At 33.2% G+C, this 25,637-nt stretch overlaps 1 protein-coding gene across 1 annotated transcript in view; it reads right to left on the bottom strand.

Moving 5' to 3' along the window:
• Positions 1-25,637, bottom strand: part of LOC150106756 (cell adhesion molecule Dscam1-like) — a 126,623-nt gene that overhangs the window by 38,563 nt on the left and 62,423 nt on the right. The window contains exons 15-25 of the mRNA XM_090393475.1: positions 24,491-24,622; positions 24,210-24,377; positions 23,162-23,232; positions 19,210-19,447; positions 17,051-17,197; positions 14,291-14,431; positions 12,220-12,359; positions 11,731-11,884; positions 11,511-11,625; positions 10,322-10,476; positions 9,227-9,244 (exon numbers count right to left, since the gene is read on the bottom strand). Of these exons, the coding sequence (XP_090249601.1) occupies positions 9,227-9,244; positions 10,322-10,476; positions 11,511-11,625; positions 11,731-11,884; positions 12,220-12,359; positions 14,291-14,431; positions 17,051-17,197; positions 19,210-19,447; positions 23,162-23,232; positions 24,210-24,377; positions 24,491-24,622 (1,479 nt within the window). The remainder of the gene's footprint in view (positions 1-9,226; positions 9,245-10,321; positions 10,477-11,510; positions 11,626-11,730; positions 11,885-12,219; positions 12,360-14,290; positions 14,432-17,050; positions 17,198-19,209; positions 19,448-23,161; positions 23,233-24,209; positions 24,378-24,490; positions 24,623-25,637) is intronic.

Below are 25,637 nucleotides of genomic sequence, written 5' to 3'. Positions count from 1 at the left end.
ACCCAGTGTAGTTCTGTACAAGCTAGAAATCATTTCTGCTAAGTGTATGTAGAAATCGTTTTTGTCATTTGGGATGTTTAATGTATTTATATAAATAATAGGTAAAATTTAGTTGATTAATTTTTTAAATTTATTTTAACATTCTCATTCTTTGTAGAGGATTTTTGCTATACTAAGAAATCGAGATAGAAAATTATATTAAACGACATATACCATATTTAAATTTTTTTTTACATATTCACAAAACTTTGTCTATTCGTATATGCTATCCTAAGGGAATAAACTCGTCTGTTGCATTTTCAAGATTTCATTTGGAAATTCAAATATGTAGACAGCGCAGTCTGGATATATAGTGGTAATTTATAATGAACTTGATTCATTATAACGAATAATGCTTATCCAGAATGGATAATATTAACACGTCTAGAATTAAAATAATTATTTACATATTCTGACATATTCGTAACATTGTCATATGTCATATATATATATTCATAAGATTGCAACACATCAAATAAACAAATTGACAAATTGAGAGTCCTTATAGTCCTTATAAGGACTGGCTTAAAGGGGCGAAGCAAGAATGCTTTTCATCTTCCCCGTTATCTGTAGCGGACAGTGTAGGGATAAGGTGTTATTGAGCTATTAAAGCTCTGATCATGGCAGGAGGGTAACAGCAACAGCCGAACCTCAGTTAAACTTCATTGGTTACAGCATTGCCATCCATTACCCTCCAAGGGTATTGGATTGAATGAATCAATCACCGCATCTCACGGTCGATTGACCACCGGTCCCCTTTCTCATTCCAAATTGAGAGTAAATTTATAGATTTACTCTCATGTCATGCTTATACAATAAACAATTTAGTGTACAATTGTTATGCACAAAAAGAAAAAAAAAGAATATATATATTTAATGTGTATTTGTCACATCCAAGGAGGAATATTGATATCCTATCACACACACACACACACAAGACGCAGGACGACTTCATTTACGTATCCGGAAACATATTACATATTAAAAATAAGATCCCATTTTTAAATCATATTTGTGAAAACAGTATCACTAAATATACAGACCGAATGTATTATGCATAAGTTGTCCTGATATAAACTTTAAAGAGAATTTTTTCTTCCCTCTTGCCTATACGAACTTCCTGAGTGGATATTCGTTAGGTTAGCGCTTTATGAAGCAAATCCAACAAAAAAATGTGTATGCAGTGCTTCATAAAGCGCTAACCTAACGAATATTGGATGATATATTATCCAATAATAAATGTAACTCTTTCTATATACAGCAATCCAATTTCAGAAGTGAATGAAACATCCAAGATTTTTTATACAAAAACATTTGCAATATGGAATCTCTGTGCCCCAACATATTGCTAGCAAAATTTTCCATAACCGCAGCTAGCGTTTTTTTATGTGATGCTTTCCACAGAACTTATGATTTATTCAGTCAATTATTTATCCACCTTTCTTTATCCAATGCTGAATTTACTAGGGAGCAGTGCAAAAGTTTGATCCATCACCGGACTAATATTACAGAATGGTACAACTGAAGTTGTAATTTTTTAACCAAGAGTAACAGTCCACCGTCTCGCGTTTTATTTTAAATTTTAAATAAACAAGAGTCTCTTTGATAATCATTAAAAGTAACATGCGGTTCTGTGCATGTAGGAGCAATTCAATGATGATCTTTAAAAGCATGAGATAGAGCATGGATCTATGCATTACCCATAAGAAATTGTCATAAGAATTAATCATATGGAAGTAAATCTAGTGCCCACGGTCCAGGACCATTCAGTTCCAGCTTCCAAGATATTAGCTCCAGATTATTATCCTATGAAATTAGGATAACTAATAGCACTAAACTCCTGTAATAACCATCATAATAAACTGTCCTATTTTCGTATTCTGTGCCAAAAAATTAATTATTATTGTTAATATTTTCAGTCAATATAGGCAATACATCATGCTCTGCAGATAATGTCTTTTCTTATCACTGTGATTATCTCTAAGTTACAAATGCAGTCACAAAGTGATAATGAGAGTGTCTAGCTAATAACTGCAAATATCACCTTTAAACTGCACTACTGTTTTTAAAACAACTAATTTAAGCACGGAATACACATCACTTATAGGCTAGCAAGTTGAATTCCAAAGATCAAGACGCAAATGAGTGGTCAGTGGAATTGTATACCAAATTTCACGTCAGTTGTATACCAAATATCCTCAAACCGGATATTGCACAATTTTATACCACATGTAAGATAACTGATATTGTGGAAAAGTATGGAAGATAAGTGATTTTCACCCACCACTTCAGACTTCGATCTGTTCTTTAAGTTGAAAGAGTCATTCCGTAGGAAAGCTTCGCTATCAAATGACGTCTCTTTTGAAGTGACCCAAATTATCAAACATATACATAAAAGGTTTCTGACAGGAATACAAGACATCCAAACAATGGGATAATGTTGTTATTTTTGTTGTTATTGGGATAATGCAAAAAAGGAGATTATACTGGAGGCCTGTAATAGTATTTTGTTAAATGTTTGGTTTACAGCTGTGCATGCAGTACTTTTGAAATGCACCTTCGTTAGGTGTAATATGTTTGTTAACTGCTTGCTCTTTATTCAGCTGTTTTGTCTATTTTGTAGAATGAAATACGTAAGTTTCTGAACGAACCAGTAATAAACTCTGTTTGTTTTTAGCTTGAGGGTAAAAAAAAAAGAACTCTACCACCATCGGTTGCTCCTTCAGAACTAGACACGTCAAAGCAAATATAAATACAAAGGTCACAACATTGGTTAAACGCTGAAAATTCATTACAATACTAAGAGGCCAGTTCCATGCTAGATAGTAAACGTAAATACACGTGGCATTCATTAGTTGTATTTGCCTATTTGCATAGTCAAAGATTTTCAGCGTGTAATTGACTTCGTGTCCATTTTGTATTTATATTTGTTCTGATGTGTCGAGCCCTGAAGAAGCCACCAGTTCTATTTTTGGTGGTGAAACTAGTCGATGTAATTTATTTATTTAGGTAACGACTGATAAATACCTGTGTTCTATGTATCGTTTTTGTCATAAAACTTTCTTTCATTAAAAGAAGTGGGATTTGAACCTAGGTATTTATAGCCAAAGGGAAATGTTGCATCCTCGTACGTTATAGAGGCAGTTATCCTTAAAAAAATATTTTTTACTTATAGTGAAAAGTTGGATAACCGAGCAGCGCTGAAGTTTTTTTATTATTCTACAGATTGGATGTTAAATAGGTTACTATAGTTGTAAATACACTTGATAAATATATTTAATGTAGAAAGATTTATAAATCTTGTCTCATTACTTATAAATTTCTAAGAGATTTGAGGGCATATGCCCGGTATTTATTAATTTGAAAAACGCTTTAGTTTCTTAGTTCAGGTTGGTATGGTTGCATTTGGCACTGTGTAGTGCTTTCTGCTAGCGGAACCCGTACAAACTATTCAGCTGCTTTTATTTTCACCTCTCTTTCTTCAAAATCTTCCGCAGCTCACTCCGTATTGAAAGAATCGCGAAATTGCGGTTGACCCAAGTAGGATGACCTCAGTTGAAATTCCGTCTAGAACGCGAAAAATCTTTTCATTTTTTTTTTTACTGAATAGAAGTTAGCAAGACTCAAACCGAGGTGGTAGATTCTTCCTCCCAGAAACTCGCGGTTTTCATTCTTTAAAACAGGCAAGCCGATTAAAAAATCATCTACAGTTTAACTACATAATACTTTGATCTCATAGCCATAGTTGCTTTGGCTGTAATTCCAAACAACAACTTTTTCTTCATTCTTCAATTTATATTTCAAACAGATAACTTTTGTTTTCGCAAAATTTCAATATTTCACTCTTTTTTTTATTATTCTTCATTTTATTTTCATGCCTAGCATCCGTGATCAGGGCATATTGAGGTGTCCATAATAAGAACTTTTACCTATTTTGAACAGAAGTTACTAGTTCAATCGCCAAGCCAAACACTGAAGAGAGAAATTAGGAAATTAAGCGCTGGCGAGGAATTTTTTTTTTTTTTTAAAGTATAATACCTGTGCATCGTGCAGTCACTCTAATTTGAAATAGCACCGGAACTGATTATGGATATTGGCTATGAGAATGAAATGGATTTTAATGAAAACTGAAGCAAAAATTATGCAAATAACTTATGATTCTCCGCATCCACCTGACTTCCACAAATGATTGTTCCCACACCCAACTTCTGGCTTCTCATCACAATAGTACTTTCTACTGCAAGCTGTCCTCAAATAATTTAACTGTTTCCGGTATTACTTCCCGCTTCTGTCTTCCAGAATTTCCAAGTGTAAAGCGCAATACAAATACTTAAGTTCCTTCCCCTAATTTTTCATATTTGTTCATAGCTCCGAGGATATTGATAATGATAACACACACACATTGTTTTGTAACGAAACCCTGTCAGGCACACATACTATATAGAAAAGTCGTTAACATTCGTTCAGTTTAAAATGTAAATAGTGCTGAATGACTTACGGTTCAGATTACTATGAATATATATATATATCTGTTATTTTTTTTTTAATTTCCTAGTAAGCGCACTGGTCTACTTAGAAAGTGTCTTGAATATAATTTATATTTTTCTCGCGTACTAATGAACAGTACTAAAAATCCTAGCGGTAGAGTTTGCAACTAAAATTGCCAAACGGCATGTGACAAGATAATACACGAATGTTATGTATAAGTGTGTACGTTTATAATATGATAATACATCATTAAAAAGATCTGCGCCTATTTTTAATTCTCTAAATAACCAATTAATGGAATGAATTTTGTTACATTTTTTATTGAAAAGGTAACAAAGTCTATTAATTAATATTTTTATAATAATCGTCTTATAATAGTATTTTTTTATTAGTCGATTAAGAGTTAATAAGTAATAAAGGCAGTGTTTCAATGATAGTCATTAACAAATGACTATCATTGAATCTTCGAAATCTCAATTAATCAATCCTTCAACTTTCAATCTATTTATTGGATTTTTATTTCGCATTTAATTTCGACTCAAATTTTGTATAATCTATGCGTGTAACCTGAAAATAATTCGGTCATTTACTCCCAAAAAATTATAGCAGTTTATTATATAAGAATAATTGTGCCTGTCTTTAGGATGGGAGAACAAATTTATTAAGCAGGAATAGTAATGAGTTCTAGAAAAATGCTATAAAGAATGTACTATATTACATTAAGAAAATGAAGTTATAAACTAGCAGGTACGAAAAAACAGCCATGCTTTTCGTCTGAACTATGAAAGCGAGCAGCAGCAACATTAAAAATAAAGTGACAGGTACCATCGATTTTTGCTATATTAAAGGAAAATGCCTAAAATTGCATTCATGCGTATATGGATGTGTGGAAATAGAAAAGTTAAAATTTATTGTTGCTGTCAATTTTGTAGAGTGCAAGACGTAATAATATTTGATAAAGTAGGTGCTACATCAATAATGCATTCGTCTCATGCCGCTAGTCGTAAATCACTAGGACAATTTTGCGCCGGTGGCATTCTGCATGCAATCTTTGACTGAAAGAAAAGAAAAAATAAGAATAATAAAAAATACAAAAAAAAAGGGGAATAAAGAGGGGGATAACACACCCACGAATGCTAAGTTAAAAGAGTTTTGACGTACTTACACAGAGAACGTCGACCCACTGTAAAAGCAGTAATAGAAAACGAATATTAAATAAATAACTTTAAAACATTGTAGCATAAATATAGAAATATTAGCATTTTGATTGATTTCTTATTCATAGTTTATATTTATATCATATTTCGTTACACTTTGACACTGTAATATTTTAAGATGAACTTGCTAAGCATGGATTAGATATACAACTCTATAAACAGTCGACATATACTTACTTAAATCTGTAGAACCGTCAATTTATCACTATTATGATTTGAAAAACCACATTATCTATTTTGCTTAAATGAAATATTGTAAGTAGCTCTGTGTTTCATTATTATTTTTTAAAAAAATGTCAATCACTACTGTACTGATATTTTAATAACATATGAAAATACACATTATACAATATATGGTGTCATTTATTGACATTTTAGATATATAAATTCCACACGTACAAAAGGTGATTTGAAAGCTGTTTAGTTAGGTTCTATATTTATATAATTTATTTCTGTTATTGTATATATATAGAACAGTATCCGTGACTTGACCTACAGGGTGTTCGGGATAAATTTGACATATTTATAATTAATTATATTTTTCCGTAAGTTACATGTATTAACACACACTTCTCTTCATTTAAAAGTTTGGACCCTTCTTCATTTATATACAAGATGTCAGAAAGGATGGATAGCTGGAACCCACCTGAATCATGGAAGAGAATAACTTGTATCATGATGATTCGTGCCCGCCATCAAAATAAGGATATTACGACTGCTGCCCAATGCTCCCTGAATACAGTAAAAACAATCAGGCATGAACTAGAGACTTGCAATGGTGACTACGAGGATGTAGCAAGAAGAAAGATCCCTAGCAGACGATCTGATTGCGTTCGTACAGCAGAATTCCTCGCAAATCTGCAGGAACAGGTGTTGAAGAACCCTGGCATTGGAATTCGGGCTTTGTTCGTGGAGTTGCTAACTGTAGTCAAGCCCTGGATAACAAGGGTAACCAATGGTAGGCCGTATGTATGGCAGCAGGATTCGGCCCCTTGCCACACCTCTGGGAAAAGTCAAAAATGGTTGTCTGAAAATTTCTACGACTTCACCAGTCCAAATGTTTGGCCTCCAAACTCCCCAGACCTTAACCCCATGGATTATTTTGTATGGGGCGCAGTTGAAAAAGACACCAATCGCACTTCCAGTAATACAAAAGCCCAGTTAATGGATAAAATTAAAACAGTTTTTGCGGCCCTTCCCAGGGAGACTGTAGCATCAGCTTGTTCGAGGTTCCGAAGCAGAATTGAAGCTGTGATCGATGCTAATGGTGGTTATTTTGAGTAAATCTTGTTGATAGTATTGTAATTAACTCTGCCTGTAATGTTTTTTTGTCAATTCATTAAATTTAATAGATACAAAGAAGATTTTCTTTTTCCTTACGAAACTGTCAAATTTATCCCGAACACCCTGTATATAGCGGGTAATGTATGAATATTAGGTCGTGGAGAAGGAAGAGAAATTCTTTTGGTACAATTGCCAAACAAGATGGCCAGGTCATTTTTTCTATTCTAGGAATCATAATGAAATCTGTTTCATCTCCTCTTTAGATATTTTTAAATAAAATTGGAATAGATCTTGTGTGAACGGTTGACTTCAATAGGCCTAAACGACTCTTCAAATTACAGTAGTCACTTGTGATTAATGAAATATTACTCCTGTTACTATCAAATCTACTTGAGTCCCCCGTCCTATGTATTTCAATATGTCAGTATTGAAATTCAAAATTATTAATAATTGAGATTTTTTAGGACTGAAGAATACCGTGCCTTTTTTTAAAGAATAGGCAGACTCTGTCAGATATATTTTTTTGAAGTGAATGCCTATTATTAGCCTCATTTTCCATTTAAAATCATCTAATAGGATTTTCCATTAATAGTTTGTGTTATTAAAGAAATAAACACCAAATTAATAATTAGTGTAATCTGGACAAAATTAAAGGAGTAGATTGTTATGATTTAGTGTTGGGTCTCCTATTTTCTTCATCACAAAAACTTTTTTAGGGCGCCAATATTATTAATGATTTTTTTTCTATAAAAAAATAATTGGGCATATTTTGGGCGTATCATTGCCTATTTGGGACTACTCAAGCTGATATTCATGAATAAAGCGCATTCTGAATAGGGTATAGTTTTAGCGTGCTGTACATATTTCTAATGGTGTCCCCCCCCCTTTCTTTTATAAACTGAAAATTCCAACAAGAAAAACTTCCAGAATATCGCCAAATTATTTGATAACTCATACAATCAAGAGACGACATTATTAACAGTTAAATAAAATTGAAAACGAATCTATCCTCGGTATCCTCAGTATCTCCGGGAATTTTATTATTTTCACGAATTAAAGTATATTCTACTTAAAATATATCTGAAATAGTGAGAGATTTGTGTTCAATTTTATCTAATCGTTAATAATGTCGTCCTATGATCGTATAAGTTACAATTAATTTGGCGATGGTTGGTGAACTTTGAGTTCAAATCCTGAACAAGATCAAATCCTGCGAAACCTTCATCGTAATTCTGTCTTCAATTCCCATTGTTTAAATTACTAAATAAAATATATTCATTTAAATGTATGATTCATTCTTGCCTTGTACTTGTTAATTTCCTACGTTTTGCGAGCTATTTATTCTCTGAAGGAAATGGGTAAAACATAAGTACTACCAAGTCTAAAAAAAGTTACAATTATCAGCTGTATTTTTCCTATTTTTTCCATAGCTACGAGTTCGTTTCATGCTAAATTTAAGTAAATGTAATTAATAATATCCACTGTTTAGCTGATTTATTTTTAAATAATATCACATCAATATAAACTATATAACTTCCATATAATCCTTGCTAATCTCCCCATATATAATCTGTGAGAGCAGCATGCCGTATGAAATACCTAATTAATTTCCATGGTCACATAATAGGCACAAGTACTACTGGAATATCACACAACCTTCCAAAACTCTACATCAGTACACTGTTCTTCCCAGTAGATGTCGCCACAGCTTATTGTTCTACACCACCTACCTGAACTGTAGATACAACACAAACAGGATCCTAACTTTGGATATGTTTGCACATCCTGATCCCAGTCAAACAACCAATCAACCCTGTTATGGAACAGCGTGAATTAAAATTAACTTGGCCATGTAACCTGTTACTATGACATCTCGGTTAATCTGCAAGAGAGGGGGTTTAATATGTTTACCACTGTTAATCCTCTGTTTATGCTAGGATTACAGGGGTTTGTAGAAATGTTATCGGGGATTTTGTAGAAGACTGCTCGCATTTCATGTCGAATTCCTCCGTGTTCGCTTTCAGATTAGATGCAGTGCAGTGGTGTCCGCTAGATATGTGCGGTCTCTGTCCAATATTTGAGTATTCAAGTGTTCAAGTATACTTGAATTCAAGTGAATATCACTTGCTACATTCTTGTATTTTTCCTTGCCACTTCAGGTCTCTCTCTCTCTCTCTCTCTCTCTCTCTCTCTCTCACATTTCTTTTCCTGTGATGCTGTCTCACGAAAGGTTGTAAATCTCCGTCAGTGGACTCAAACTCAAATTAGGACACATTACATTTATTTTCCAAACCACTTCAGGCTTTTAATTATCAGAGGTAGTGACGGCTGTCTTATATGGCAACGAAAATTGTCTCTTACCTAAAAACGAGGATTTAAATCATGTTTATGAGGAAAAGAATTTCTAGGCCAGGATAAGTAAACCGGTCTGATAGGGTCTTTCGGAGACGGAATATAAACCTCTTCAGAAACAAAATGGAAACGATAAAAAGCAAGATGAAGGGAAGGCCAACCTTTAAAAAAAACAGAGGTAAATTTTCTTCAGTCGACTTGTTTTTGTTTCTACATGCATGAATAATTTGAAGCATGTCAAATTAACCCTAACTGCTTTCAAGCCAAAGTTTGGACGATTTTCACTGATCTCCAGTAAATGGAATATCTGCGAAAACTGCCGAGTTGATGGCATACCCACTATCCAACCAAAGGAGTGTGGATTAGAATCCAACTGAAGATATAGATGTTTCTGAAAGTTTTCAGGTGATAGACGATTTTCATCGCAGGTGTGATACCAGCACACTGCTTAAGGGGCTTGAAAAAAGTTTCGTATTTGGCATCTAGAACAGGAGAACTGTATTATCTAACCCTTAGCCCACTCAGTGGTCTAAATGTGTGAGAGTTTTACAAACCTTTTTGAGTGAGATTCAAATAAAAAATACAGAAACTATTTGTAGAAGGGCAAATACGCGATATGCTCACGAATCGGTTCCTTACTCTTCCTGAAATGCACAATGTAGTCTAACTCTACGTATGAGGAGCAATTTATTTGATGTTATTGTCGAGTGGTAATTCTCCACTTTTGTTTTGCCCATGCTTTTTATATCACGACTGCCAAATTGATAAGTATCTTCCTTTTGACTATGACTCGTTTTGAATGTTTTTGTTTTCTTTAATATAACTCTCCGAATAACAGTTATAAGTCGCTACTATAATGTTTTTATATTGAATGTGGGACAAAAAGTATTGAACATTCTACTTAATTCCTCATTTTCGAATTTCTGTAGGAAAAATCTTACCTTCGACTACTACTGTGTAGAATATCTCATCAGAACCGTATATATTTTGAACATGACACGAGTAATTACCCGCATCAATACTCTGGACATCTTCAATTCTTAGTATTCCTGTCGGCAAGAGGATGAATCTCTCCTTGTCTGTAATACTGTGTCCACTGAAAATAAAAATAAAAAAAACAACAACTTATGTTATGATAAGGTAATACAGAGAAAATTTAAAATCTTTTCAATAAAGAAAGTGAGCTACACTGAACTAAATATCATATATTATACGGATAAATGAATTCATTCTTCCCCGTTGTTTTAAATTTGGATGTCACAAAACTCTTAATCTTTATAATCGTTTGACGTACAACAGACATTGGAGTATTAGGATTATATTTAGCTGTTAAATTGTGTGATGAAGTTAAAAGCAAAACCCTTAATGCAAGTATGCGAAGTGCTCATCGGCATCTCTTTCGTGCAATGAAATGTTTACTAGGGAGGAATTTTATAATTTTAGTTATTTTTAGTTATTTTACAATATACTAGACATTAACCAAATATTTCCAACTGAGATACTAAAATAGATCACAGTTTAATTACTTAATTCAAAGTTAATACAGATTTGTAGTCGGAAAAGTGCTGTAGAAAACGACTACAAAAAATTAGAAACGCCTCAAAGCACTTTTTATGATTAGTGCATGTTCGTCCTAAAAATATTCCTTGGTTATCAAAATAGAATTCACTCTGCTTGCCGGATCCAGTTCCCGATAATTTCTTTATGTATGCATATAAGACTTATGGAATTCCGGAGATTGAAACTCAGAAGTGTCCAGGAATTGTTTTCTGAGCACTTAAATGGCGAGTAATCTATTTTTCGGGGATCACGTCTTAAACTAAATGCAGTACAGTTTGGAAACAGTTCTCTAATTAGCCTAATAAGTAGGAAATCTTCAACGTAAACTGTTATGCCATGTATTTATAACGATGCTTCCCATTAAATGAGTTATTAATGATTAATAGAGCTGTTCACATATTATACTAAGAAAAGATACCGGAGCATGCTGTTACTAATCCTGTGCAGCGTCATTTCCAACTTAGTTAATATCTGCGTTATTATTCTTAAAAACATGAATTCTCAAGTATAAAGATTAACTCAGTCGCATTAGAGGTTGAAATTGTAATTTAAAATGTTTTGTATACATACTTCAATTTCCATTCTCTAGTGGGCGTGGGTAACCCAACCGTTCTGCACGGCAAATCGACGTCTCTTCTCCACGATGTGAGAACTTCACTGGTGAAAGACGATATACGGGCTGGAGCTATGCAAAATTATATACAAATATTGTAACAAGCGCTTTGGCCTATAGCAATGTATACAGTTACAGGTCAATGATTAGATACTTGTCTCGTATACAAATATTTACCTCTTTGAGATGGTGTCTGAACTACAATTTCAGATGGATCTCCTTCTCCGACGTTTGTTGAAGCTGTTACCCAGAATTCATAGCGTTGGCCACGTGTAAGTCCTCTAACTTCATGGAAGAGATCATCTGGAGCTACGGTAATCTTCGTTTTATTCTAGAAATATATACTTTTATCAGACTGTTGAGAATAACTGATCACAGATTATTTACTTCTGCAAATATTAAACAGTATAGGAAATATTCAGACTGCTATGCATGTTTTACATCACCTCACAAAACATGCCATGAGTTTTTCTTTCGTAAAACTCAATAATCCTGAATTAACAAGCATGCTTCAACTTTTTCAAAAAAATTAAATAACTTCTAGATTCAAGATTTTGCTGCATGCAAAATTCATTGATCGATAGTTATAAATGAGAGTTAAAATGATCAAGATGATTGCAAAGTACCTATACCGCAGAGTAACATAAAAGCCATTTTAGTTTTTACCTGGACTCCATAAACCACAGCTCTCATATAAAGCGTATATTTCTGTATGATACCATTGGGATGGAGAGGTGTTTTCCAGCTTACTAACACAGCATCACTCGCCATGACAGCTGCCTTCACATCTGACGGTTCTCCTGGCACTTTAATGGAAATATATATATATATATATATATATATATATATATATATATATATATATATATATATATATATATATATATATAATTAGAATATTTAATTAGTGTTTTAAGTATGTGTTTCTTTGGTAATATTTTTCATTTGTTCAATTTTTCATTATCTAAAGAACAACTGACCATAAAAGCAATTATGTTTTTTATTTCATAACGACATACAACAATGGAACAATAAAAGTGCATCAGAAGTACTTAGTAAACTAAAAATTAATGTAATTATAAATTAGATAAATGAAAGGATAAGGGATGAGTCGACTTATAAGGTTTCATTTAATTCTTTTCACAATTTACCTTTGTTAACGTATGCTTACAACTGGATAATATTTCAAATAATTTTACTCCCATATTTTTAAGACATTTTGGCTGAATTTTTTTCTTTTCTTTTCTTTAAATGTTTTTTCTTTAAAGACCTGTAGCTTAGTTCATATAAACGACCCTTTGGTTGGAAAGAATTGTGAAAAACCCAATTCCCTCGAATTGGAAAAAAACCCAGTTCTCTCGAATTGGGTTTTCCCCCCTGAAAACCGGCAAACCGATCCCCCGTGCAAACAAAGGGATGCAACAGAGGAGCGGCAAACGGTCCGCGTGGATTGCTTAAACTCCTAATTAGAGGACTCAATCCGTCTTGGACGGAGGAGAATTGGATCGAGGTATTTCTTTACGTTTCTAAATTTATGCAACCTTTAAATGTATCAACACGCAATTGTTTGGTAACTTGAGAAGCGAGTAATTTCAACCACTGCCATATGGAATTCTTTATCTAATTTAACTTTAAATTTATAATGCATCCTGATTTTCATGCATCCGATAATAATTATTTGTTATTGTGTCCAATCAACAAATCTTTTAATGATACTATTAACTTGAGAAAAAATGAAAATATCATAAGGAGTCATACCTGATGAATGAGTATATTTCACACGTGGAATGCTTCTGACAAAATAAAACTGCACTATAAAATGGACTGAATGTGCTGAAGCATTGTTATGGAGCATTTTCATTTCGTTAGATATTTACTTTCGCATTTTGGGATTAACACATTGCGAAGTTGCACTTCAAAACTTACAAGCACAAATATTCATTAATCGTTCGGATTTTTGGCTTTTACGCACAATACACATCACTTTCAGGATCAAAGAAAAATAACCAAAAATCATGCGTTTTCAAATGGAGAAACCACTAGAAAACCCTTTCGTATACTGCTATTGATAATGATTAAAATTTTGCATTCGTTCACGTATTCGCGCTTTACCTATTTTTATATAATACACTTGTCCTGATCAATTGTCCCGAATCAGTTGTCCTGATTTTCAAATGACAAACTGGATGTAGAGTAACAATTTATTATTGATATTTGCGTCAGTTACTAACGACATGTACTGAATAACTGGGCTACGTGTGTCAGAAACAAAATCAGTCTCGAAACTTTTTCTGATAAGATTTTTATATACAAGCCGATAGTAAATTACACTTTCCTAATTTAATGTAAAAATGTTTAACTGTATCATGATGATTATTATAACATTATTAGCATAAACTTTATGATATCTCATTTTAATATTTTAGGAATATATCAGAGGAGAACTAAAAGACAAATAAATGTTCTTTAAATATTGGGAATTAAAAAAAAACAATTAAAATTATTAAAATATTTCAATGAAGCTTTATAAAACAACAAATAATAAAGAATGAGAGAAAAGAAAATAGAGATTAGCAGAAAAAAAACAGGAAACGAAAAACAGTAAGATGAAAAGAAAGAAGAGTGAAAAAAGAATGAAATCAAATATAAATAACAAGGATAACAATAGGAAAATTAATAAAACGCTAATTATAAGAAAATTTAGTAGAAGGATAATAAGAGAGAGTGGGCTTCATACCATCTTCTAATGTCCTGCAATGAATAGGTTCACTCATCACGCCATCCCCCGCTGCAGTGAATGCAAGAACCCTTATGCTGTAATTAGTATATTTTTCTAGTCCGTGGAGAGTGAATTTTGTCTTTTGTGTGGTTATATTTCCTGTGTGCTGCTTCTCTGAAAGAAAAATTAAAGCATTTATAATATCCATATAATTCTGACTGCCGTGAAATGCATGAAGAGGTGCTAACTCAACAAATTACGTAACTACTTGCCAAGGATCATTGAATGCCATTCGATATTTATTCCTATAACATGCATGCGATATTTTAAGCCAGCTAAATATGATAGGCTACCATGTGCAAATGTATTGAACGAGAGTTGTACAGACAGAAATTATTAAGCAGCAAATTATATAACTAGCCCAGGGAGGAATTATTATAACTTTTTCAAATTGTTTTGTAAATAAAAATGAATGAATTGTGACTAAAAATAATCCATTAATCTTGATATTATTATTATTATTATTATGGCATCTCCATTAAGTTTATTAAGTCCAAAAACGCATCGTGAGAGGCCCTCACTGACCATTATTCACACAGTAGCTCTTAAACTCATTCACAGAGAAGACATTCGCAACCCTATAGTATACGGTAGTATCATGTTCATTCCATCAGGTTACATGTCAGGAATTCACTATTACTTGTGGTGTTTCATTTCTTTTATACGTTGCCAACTGCAAACTTGGGAATGATTAATTGCTTCATTGTGCCACGCACAGGCAGACATGTTCTTCAAATGAATCCATCATTACATTCTGAATCGCAGTTATCTCTTCCCGTGACCTCATCATTCGGCATATAAGATCGAAATGACTTGCACGTGCATCACGAACCTTCTTTATCGGCCATAAAATGTGTATATTGTGCAGTCACATCCATTTTACTGCGACGAGAGAGGCGCACCATAACTTTTAATAGGGCAGCGTATATATATATATATATATATATATATATATATATATATATATATATATATATATATATATATATATATATATATATATATATATATATATATATATATATATATATATATATATATATATATATATATTTTATATATATAGTGCCAATGCAATGGTCGAAAGAATAGTGTATCCGCTTTACTACCATCAGGCTGCCGGTTATAATACCGACATGACACGTTTTTAAAGCCTTTAGGTGATAGACAATTTTCTTTTACACGGTGTAAGACCTGGGAGATGAAACCATCTTGCTTATTTAACACCAGAACTGAATTTGAAACCTCATACTTGGTCTCCTTTATAGCATGATTACGAGTTTCTTTGCTCTTAATCCATCCAGGGTGCAAATTTATTTTAATTTATTTTATATTTAGTTCTTTCGTTGACGAAATTTGCATAAAATATGTGAAACGTAAACAGAAAAGGCCATTTACATTTTATACAAACAGTATACAATTCCCAAAGAAAGACAAAGGAAAGCAACTCAAAATTATCATTAATCGCCATAGTAACTGTACAGTCCTCTGTGTTATACATTATTACATTTTTGTTGTTGCTGTTCATGGGTCAGTTGTTGCGAAAGAGATATTGGTTTACATTTTACGTCTGATAGGAACAATTTGCTAATTTGTTTTTGAGTTAGAATTACTTGGTTATAATTTTTGCTTCTTTTAATAAGTATACTTTTCAAAAAACAGATAAAAGTCCAAAAATACATGCATTTAACAGTGTATAACACCTGCTACTGATCTTACTGCCTCTGCAAGAAATCTAAGCAATCCTAAGCCAAGCATCTGTGTTTAATTCCTGAGTGATGAATTACAGTCCCTAAAGATGACAGAAATACTCCAGAAATAATCAGAATGATTATTATTCAACACGATCCTAACACACTTTATAATTCAAAATGAGATTATTTTTGAAGGCTTCAGATATCCGTTTTAATTAGTTGTTGGAGTTTACCGGAAATTTACAGCACTTGGTGTTTACCAAGTGCTGTAAATGAAGCCAAGCATTAAAAAATTAGTGCTTCATGCCAAGTTAATTTCCTCTTTCCTCAGTAGTTCAAAGACTTCTTCATATTTGTAGCAAGGTTAATTTTCTGAAGAGCCTCTGTAGCTCAGGGAGTTTAGATAACGCACGCCCTTCATTGAGATTGACCTGCGTTCCAATGTCATAGCCTCTTGTGTCTGCAAGTATATTGCATGTGTTTAATATGTTCTTCTATCGGGTATGCTTGCTTGATGGGATGAAAAACCCTTCTACCTCCTCGTGAGACCTACTAAACCACCTTCAGATGAAAAGTCCTGATAAAAGTCTTCGCTTAGCAGACGCGATTCCAACCCAAATCTTCCCAACTAAAAAAAAAAAAAAACATTGTAGAAACCGACTGTGCTACGGAGACTCCATGTTTATTATTATTTTTTTTAAACAGTATATAAACAATTTCATTTCAATAGAATCAGTTTTACAGAGATTATTTTTTTATCTAAAATTAAATTACATTTTCGGTGGATTAAATAAAAATAGCAGTTGTCAAAACTAGATAGCCGTTTCTCAATAAAAACGTGGAATACTCAATCATAACAAATCTGCAAACGAGAAAAAACGTTGGTGATTTTCATTAATTGAACACACAAATCTTAACATTATAAACTGTTACATTTAAGGAATATTTTTGATAATATATAATACTATTTATATATTATTTCAATTCAAATTCAATTGACTTAACAATAATAAGTGTGTATTACCTGGAAGTTTTTGCGATCTGTTATAAATGATCCTATAACCTTGTAAAACACCATTCAGTGCACTCTTCGTTGGGGCCACCCACGATAATTGCAAGCTTTGAGAGCTTACTGCAGAACATAGTATTCCGTAAGGCGCTTCATCGGGAACTGCAAAAAAAAAAAATAAATAATAATAATAATAAATAAATAAAATATTTTTTTTAATTTAAAAAAAAAATATATATATATATATAAGTATTGTTAAGGAGGTATTAATTATGTATTCTCCGAATTAGTAAAATAATCAACGGTAGTCACCCTTAACTCAAATATCAAAATGCTACTAACTACTGTTATTATAAGAATTTTAGAACCAATATCCCACCTGCTGTAACTCCGGTTCAAAGGTGAATATTATCCCTCTACCTCTGTTATTTTGACAGAGGTACTTAACACTAAACATCCTTCCAAACGTGATCTTTAAATACAAATAATAACCAAATATCAACCAATTACAACCAAATTTAGAAGGTAGGTGTTAAGTACTTTGCTTAATGTCCGATGAGAAATTCAGTACTATCAGTACCAAAATATAGAAGTGAGTCAAATGTTAACAAATCGGGAAAGGCTGCTATTTGTATAAAGTGAGCCAAATACTGTATATGGAGCTGTTAATAATGCATTCTCCGTGAGAAATTGGGAGAAGTTGCTACTCGACTAACTATTATTTTAATAGCTGAGAACGATCAATTCCCCTTGAAAATTCAAATAATATCATAACAGAAAAAAACCACCACTAATTGTTAAAAATGGTCTCCATTTTCTAAACGGCAGCCAACTCTCTGCTCCCGCAGGAGCATGATAATAATAATAATGTGCATAATCATTAATTTTTAAACAGGTTTAGGTTCTTGGTATCCACAACACAGCACTTTTCGAAATATTCCTGCTCGGTATGCATATCTTTCTGGTTTAAATTCGAGTTCCTTGTGTGTGTGTGTGTGTGTGTGTGTGTGTGTGTGTGTGTGTGTGTGTGTGTGTGTGTGTGTGTGTGTGTGTGTGTGTGTGTGTGTGTGTGTGTGTGTGTGTGTGTGTGTGTGTGTGTGTGTGTGTGTGTGTGTGTGTGTGTGTGTGTGTGTGTGTGTGTGTGTGATATAAAGAAAGCTAAAAAAAAAGCACTTTAGTGTATTAGTGTCATTGTCGAAGAGCTCCGGATACCATTTGTTTGTTGCACCTTCATGAACTTCTTAACAAGTCGAAATAAATAATTCAAACAGTCCTACTAAAATGCATCTACGCACGAAACATCTAAGAGCAGACAACGGAGCGTCTTTGACAGGGAATCAACACAAACGGAACCGGGGCAAAAAAATAAGGATTAGAATAGACACGAGGCGATTTTCGGTAACCAAGGAAACTAGAGAAGAAGAAGAGTCGTTAGAATATCAAGAAACATCGTATTTACAAAGACCCTAATGCAGGTATTGAGTTGAATAGCAATAGCAAAGAAAGAACGCCGTTAGGGAAGTTTGACATCAATAAAAATGGGTGCAAAGAGAACGGAAGGCAAAAAAAAAAGATCTGATAAGTTGCACGAAGTAAACCATTGCTTTGATCCTTTTTATTATTGGATGTTTTCGAAAACTATAAATTCGTCTTCAGTGTACACTCGAAAGCGCTTTCATACGGATTTATTTCAACTTCATAACTGCTTGGTATTGTTAGATGAATCGGCTATAATGATCTAGCAATAAGCATTAGTTTTGTGTTTGTCAGAGGAGTAATGTTGATAGCATTCAATCTATCTGATTGCACTTTTGTATTAGTATGTGCGTCACACCAGTGTTCCTTCATTAGTACTTAGAAGGGCAATTTTGTGCTTTAAGACATCGTCTAGCTATCAGAAGTTGTGTGGAACAATGAAGTTCTACACTGACGTCTCAAAATATTAGAGAATGACGTTGTTGGATGTTTTAAAAACAAGCCAGAAAGCTAAACATCGATTACAAGATGTTATTTATTAGAATTTTTTAGCTCATCTACAAGTAGTAACTAGATTATTCCATTTTTTTTTGGTTTTCTAGTATAGATAACTTAGATATCAATAAAATAACGAAAAAAAAAACGATCTATAAGGAAAAAAATACACTTTCAGTTAATATATTGCTCAAATTCATTACCATCTTCCAAAGTTGCTGCCAATACATCATCCGATCGTGGACCTGCTCCCTTAGCATTATATGCCTGGATTAAGATACTGTACTTAGAAAACTTATTAAGTTTATCCAAAATGCACTCCGACAGAAAATCGTTTCCTACTTCCATTGTCTTGTAAAGATAAGGATCTGTCGAGTTGTATAATTTATAGCCAATATAGTATCCCTTAATTTTGCCATGTTGGAGATGGGATAGGGGTGGCTGGAAGAAAAATAAAGACAAATAAGAAATATATTACTTTCTAGGAAGCAGTTCTGATTTACGTTGCCTAAAAAAGTCATGTAATATTTTTATGCATTTATTTTTTTAAATATAGAAATGTCTATGTGAAATATTTTGTATGTAATCAACTTTCTTGTCATCTCAATGACGGCTACATAACAGAAAAGAAAAATGCATAATAATAATAATAATAATAAACTCGTTTTATATATCACTTTAAAAATCAATAATCATTCATCATTGCGGTCTCTCTCTCTCTCTCTCACACACACACTCTCTTCTCTCTATATCTCCGAGGAATAGCAGAGATTCGAAAATATTGTTTGCTTTCAATTTCTGCTGCATTCAAATCATAAAAGCAATTACAGTTTTCTTTTTGTAGATTATTACATCAAATGTTATAGTCAAAAGTATAGCATTACTTGATAATGTAGATTACCATAATATCACTGGAGCCAAATCATATTCTTCTATATTGAGTTTCTTGATATCCTTTTAAAAAGAAGGGGAAATAATGTAAGGCGATTATTTATTTAGCGTATGATGATACAACGACCGAGATGTCCACATGGGTATTTGTTATCATGTTATGAAACCAATATGTTAATATTGATTGTAATATATTTTTGTTGTGTGTGTGTGTGTGTGTGTGTGTTTTGTTTTCTACTAGCTGGTTTGCTTGGTTTAGGACGACATATCCGAGTTTCCGGGAGGAAAAACCCTACCACCTCCGTATGAGAACGATTAATCTACCTTCAGTTGAAAAGCCCTGATTCTTCGCGTCCTAGGCAGGAACACAATCTAGGTCTTTTCAACCAAAAGACTTCGTCCATACCAACTGAGCTATGGGGGATCGGCAAGGTGATTCTTTTGAAGGTTTCCAGTAGATAATTATTATAATAACATAGAAATAGTCTTAAGGAAGCTTGCTCTCATTATAAAGCTTAGCTTTCAGTTTAGTAATTACTCAGAGCGCTAATAACCTTTCTTGTAATCTTCGTCGAATAATTTTTTCATGTTCATACATATTAATAGCATTTTGGCAGGTTTCGCAAATGTATGAGCACTTACTAAATTCGTTCCATCTCCAACTCGTATGTATATAACAACCCGACTTTGAGAGGACGGGTTCTATTAAAATTTAGTGTATGAGATTTGCACAAAAATTTGCCGAGGCATCTCAATTGTAAATTTATGTATTTACATGAATTATGAGAGTAAATTGTTTCGAAGTGATGTAAAGTAATCACATATACTAAAATATGTGTCGGTTCGGTTTGGGTTTAAATCCCACGATTTTTTGGTGGAAAAATAGAGACAAGATTCGCAATCAAAGATAAATACGCATGGTATAAGTGACAATGATAAACTGTCTACTGTATCTTAATCGAGAAACTGCTCACTTCAAGAACCATTCTTTACAATTATTCAGTTACTGTCTGATTTTATTGACTTTTTCAAAGCAAAAACAGAAAGAAAGTGAACAGAAATCACAAATACCGACATCTGTGGACTTTGTCAATTAGATATCAGTATTTGTTTCTTAAAGAATCGGTGGTGAAATATTCATGTTTAATGTGAATCCTATCCATGAAATATATGGGATTCATCATAGATACTAATGTATATTAGTATCTATGATGAATCCTATGACACATTACAATGCCATAGTACTGTGAATTCCGGTTGAGGATTGGAGTTTGCTTACCTGGTGTATTGCTGAAACGCTAATACACTAAGCAAGCAAATATTAACCAGCTAAACAAGGTACATCTACCAGCATTTTGAGGTTTACTTTCGTTCTAAATACCCTTATGCTAGTTCTATTAATTATATCAATGCAAGAAGCAATGGCATATTACGATTTTTGCCCTTTCTTCACCATAAGCTTTGCTTCTTTTCCAATTAGCTTTAGATGAATTCCTTTACAGAATTTGTTGCCTTCCTCTGATCGTTTATTATTCTCCATAAGCTTCCGTTATCATCCCCCCCCACACACACACACATACACACATTACGAGGTTTCTTTCCACGATAGCTTTGCCCCTGGCAAGCAATATTTATAAGACAAGAAATCAACTGCTAATCACTGCAGAAAAACATGTTCACAAAAATAGAAAAGAAAAATAACAGCCGAGATTATTCTAAACATTATGTACACCCTCTGTCCAGAAAGGAACCGAACGTTTCGAAAATAGAAGAAACTAGTGGCGTCACCTGTTGTATCTTTTTGTTGTCGAAAGCGGCAACCTTCATTAGTGTTGTGTCAACTGTTTATGACATTTGTTTCATTAGAAGATGAGTTATAGTGTCAAGAGTGACAATGCGTTTTGACGAACGGTCGAAAATGAGTTTCAAACAGAGAGCTGCGATTGACTTTTGTGTTAAACTTAGTAAAAGTTTTACCGAAACGCATCAAATGCATCACAAAGCATACAGTGGTGAATGCTTATCGCGTACTCACGTTTACTAGTGGTTTAAGCGATTTCAAAGTGGTCGTGAGAAGCTTGAGGACGACGAAAAGCCGGGCCGTCCAAAAACTGGACTGAGCGAAGTTAACATCCAAAAAGTGCGTGATGTCATCAAAGAAAACCCGAAAAGATCCGTGAGATTGATTTAAGATGAATTGAGGATTCCAAAATCGACTGTGAACATCATTTTATCCGAGCGTTTGGGCCTTCGTAAATTGAATTCACGATTTGTTCCCCACATGTTGACCGACGACCAAAAAAATGTATCGAATTGAACACTGCAACGGCCTGACTAAAACCGCTCGTAAGGACTAAAACGTCCTCGAAACGATCGCTACCGGTGATTGCTGACGTTACTGGCGGAATAAACGTGGTGTTTTGAGTATGAGCCCGAAACAAAGTGCCAGAGTACTGAGTGGGGAACACCAGAAGAGGGGCATCCGAAAAAAATCGCTTGGAGAAGTCAAAAAGTAAAGACAATGATGATTTATTTCTATGATTCCAAGGGCATTATCCACAAAGAATTCGTTCCGCCTGGCCAAACGGTCAATGGTGAGTTTTATCTCGAAGTTTTGAAGCGATTGTTAGCGAGAATTCGTCGCGTACGGCATGAATATCGTGATGCAGGCAGCTGGTCACTTTTGCACGATAATGCACATCTCATCGTTCGAACATTGTGAGACAGTTTTTGAGCAAAAACCAAGTTTGTGTGTTGGATCACTCGCCATATTCACCTGATTTAGCCTCCCGTGACTTCTTTCTCTTCTCCCGAGATCATTTGCGCGACTTCATTTCATGAAAAAGAAAGCAATATGACACCATTGAAAACATTCAAGCGGAAGTAACTACGACCCTCAACAGTATCCCAAAAACAGATATAAAAAACTCATTTAATTAATTAATTGACAGTGCAAACGTTGTATCGAAGCTGAGAGAGAGAGTATATTGATTGAATTAAATTATTTGAATAATTATAATTAGCTTGTGTTTTATTTTCTATCAAACGTTCGGTTTCTTTTTGGACAGAGGATGTATGCAGTATTCGGATGTAACTTGCTCTGTCCATTAAACAATGGAAAATCGTTAATGTTTTGAACTTCACTAGATTATAATAGAATATTTATTTTTAAGATATTTTTTTATTTGTATTTTTGAAGTTGAAATTTATTAGGTGCAAAATTGCATACTATGAATTAATGATGAAGATGTTTTAGCAGCTTACCTTCCATGTAATTCTCAGAGACTGAGAACTATGGGGCTCCACATGCACAAAGGTCGGAGGTCCTCCAGGAACTAAAAATAAATTTGTAAATTTATTACTGAATTTATTTTATTGTGAACATGTTAACATTTATTCCAGTTGAAGCAATTATTGATAAAGCAAATTTAATGTTTACTCTTCAAATTCTTCAGATGATTTTGTAATTAATCACGATGATATTTAGTGATAATCCTTATTCATATTTTTTTATTTTCATTATTTATTCATTTAGGTAACAAATTGCTATTAATTTGTTTATTCAAAATCTTCATAAAAGTTAAAAAAAAATAGTTTTAGAATATATATTATCTGCTATTAAAGATATGGTTTTCTTTTCGAAAGTTAGAAAAAAACTATTTTTCTAACTTTCGAAAAGAAAACCATATCTTTTTTCTAACTGTTTACACTTCATAGAAATTATTTAGTTTGGTGGACTTCATTATTATTATTATTATTATTATTATTATTATTATTATTTTAATCGGCATTTGACCAAAAGCTTCAGTCCGTCAAGAGTAGAGATTATAGAAACTCAGTGAATTAGGCAATTCCTACTTTATTGCTAACTTACGCTATTACCAAAATGTATTTGAAGTCGGCCATATATAACTGCATGCTTTATTGCCCTTAAACAGAAAAAAAAAATAATAATCACAAGGCTATTCTGGGATGGAAGGACCATCAGATAGTTTTATAGGATTAATTGCTCAATTGAACTTTAATATCATGTTATAAAAGTTATAAAAGTCCTGGCAACTCCATTTTTGTCCTGTCAAACAAACAATCAAACCTGCATGCGAAACACGCGCGCATTTAACATCCATAACAAAGAGATAGAGCTCATTAATTCATTTTGTTAATGAAGCACCTCCTTGAAACATGTACTGTGAAGATCTGATTATGATGATCAACTTATAAACCAAAAACTGAACTACTTAATTACTATGTAATAATTAAAGTATTATCTTAAACTTAATTAATTTAATGGCTCTGTAAATATCTTATTCACCTTCTTCTGTGGTAACGATTTCTAACACTTCTCCGGGCTCACCTCTCCCTAAAACATTTTCTGCAAACACACGAAAATGATATTTGGTAGCAGGTGACAGTCCTTGAATCGTAATCCGTGCTTGGTCTCCGGATACTGAACTGTTAGAAATAATTCCTTGCCAGGCAGCTAGAAAATAAAAATATATTTGCATATTGATTTTCTATAAACATTAAATAAATATTTTCAGATAAATCTACACAACATTTTTAAGTAAATCCAGAAACATCATCCTCGCATACCTGAAGCATTTTTGAATTGTACTGTATAACCAATGATAGGACTATTTCCATTATAAGGAACGCTCCACGTAAGACCGATACTTCGACTGTTCCTGTTGGTCACATCCAAATGACTTGGTCGCTCAGGAGGCTCTGTAGATTCAATAAAAAAAGCTATCGGTTTAAAACGGATCAGACGTATTAAAAAATCGGTTTTATGAAATTATTCTATTGGAAAGATGATTAAAACTCCATTTGTTACCATGAATAGCAATGTCAATAGTCTACGACGTGAACAGTATAGAAAAAACATATTCTAGGAATATTTCTGTCTATTACATTTAGTTTCTCTCTCTCTCTCTCTCTCTCTCTCTGTCTGTCTGTCTGTCTGTCTATGCAGACGTCTTCCTACAAATTGTAAACATACACTCTCTCTTCCTGATGTAAGCCACATTCGCTATCGACCATGATCAGCATGATTTTAAATAAATAACATTGTGGCATGAAGCTTTATAAATATGAATGTTGATGTTAGTATTTCCAAGGCATTTCTCAAATACAAATGTCTAGGATATATCCAAAAGCACGATTTTGCTTGTCAATTTTCGTACGATTAACTCATGCTAAATAATATTCAAATATCTTATCTGCCAGTAGTTCAAAGTGTAAGCATAAACAGCAAACTAATCTAGTAAGTGGAAATAAGTAAGTCGAACTAATATAAGTAAGTGGAAATAAGTAAGTCGAACTAATATAAGTAAGTGGAAATAAGTAAGTCGAACTAATATAAGTAAGTGGAAATAAGTAAGACGAACTAATATAAGTAAGTGGAAGTAGTCAATCGAACTAATGTAAGCAGAGGTAAGTAGAACTAATATAAGTGAGTAACATATAGTAATTGGCTAGTCAAAAAATAGCAGCCAGATTAAAAATTCTTTACTATTGTCTTTTTTGTACATTTATCGAAATGGATACATGGCTGATAGATTAATTTTGTCCATCTGTACATAACATATTCCTCGGCTTTAACTAGAAGATAATTGAACTTTGGATCGAATTAAAGGAATTGGGTATTTATGAGGCGCTAAAGTATGTCATTAAACTTTTATCACTATATTATAAATAAAATTTGTGAAAACAGTTCAAAACATGGACAGTCTGGATAACA

This window comes from Typopeltis vanoorti, chromosome 5, assembly GCF_054136105.1.
Source record: "Typopeltis vanoorti isolate ZY-2024b chromosome 5, IOZ_Tvanoo_1.0, whole genome shotgun sequence".
In the NCBI taxonomy this organism is placed as follows: Eukaryota; Metazoa; Arthropoda; class Arachnida; order Uropygi; family Thelyphonidae; genus Typopeltis; species Typopeltis vanoorti.
The sequence above is the reverse complement of the archived record's forward strand: the minus strand, read 5'-3'. Positions and strand labels throughout refer to the sequence as shown.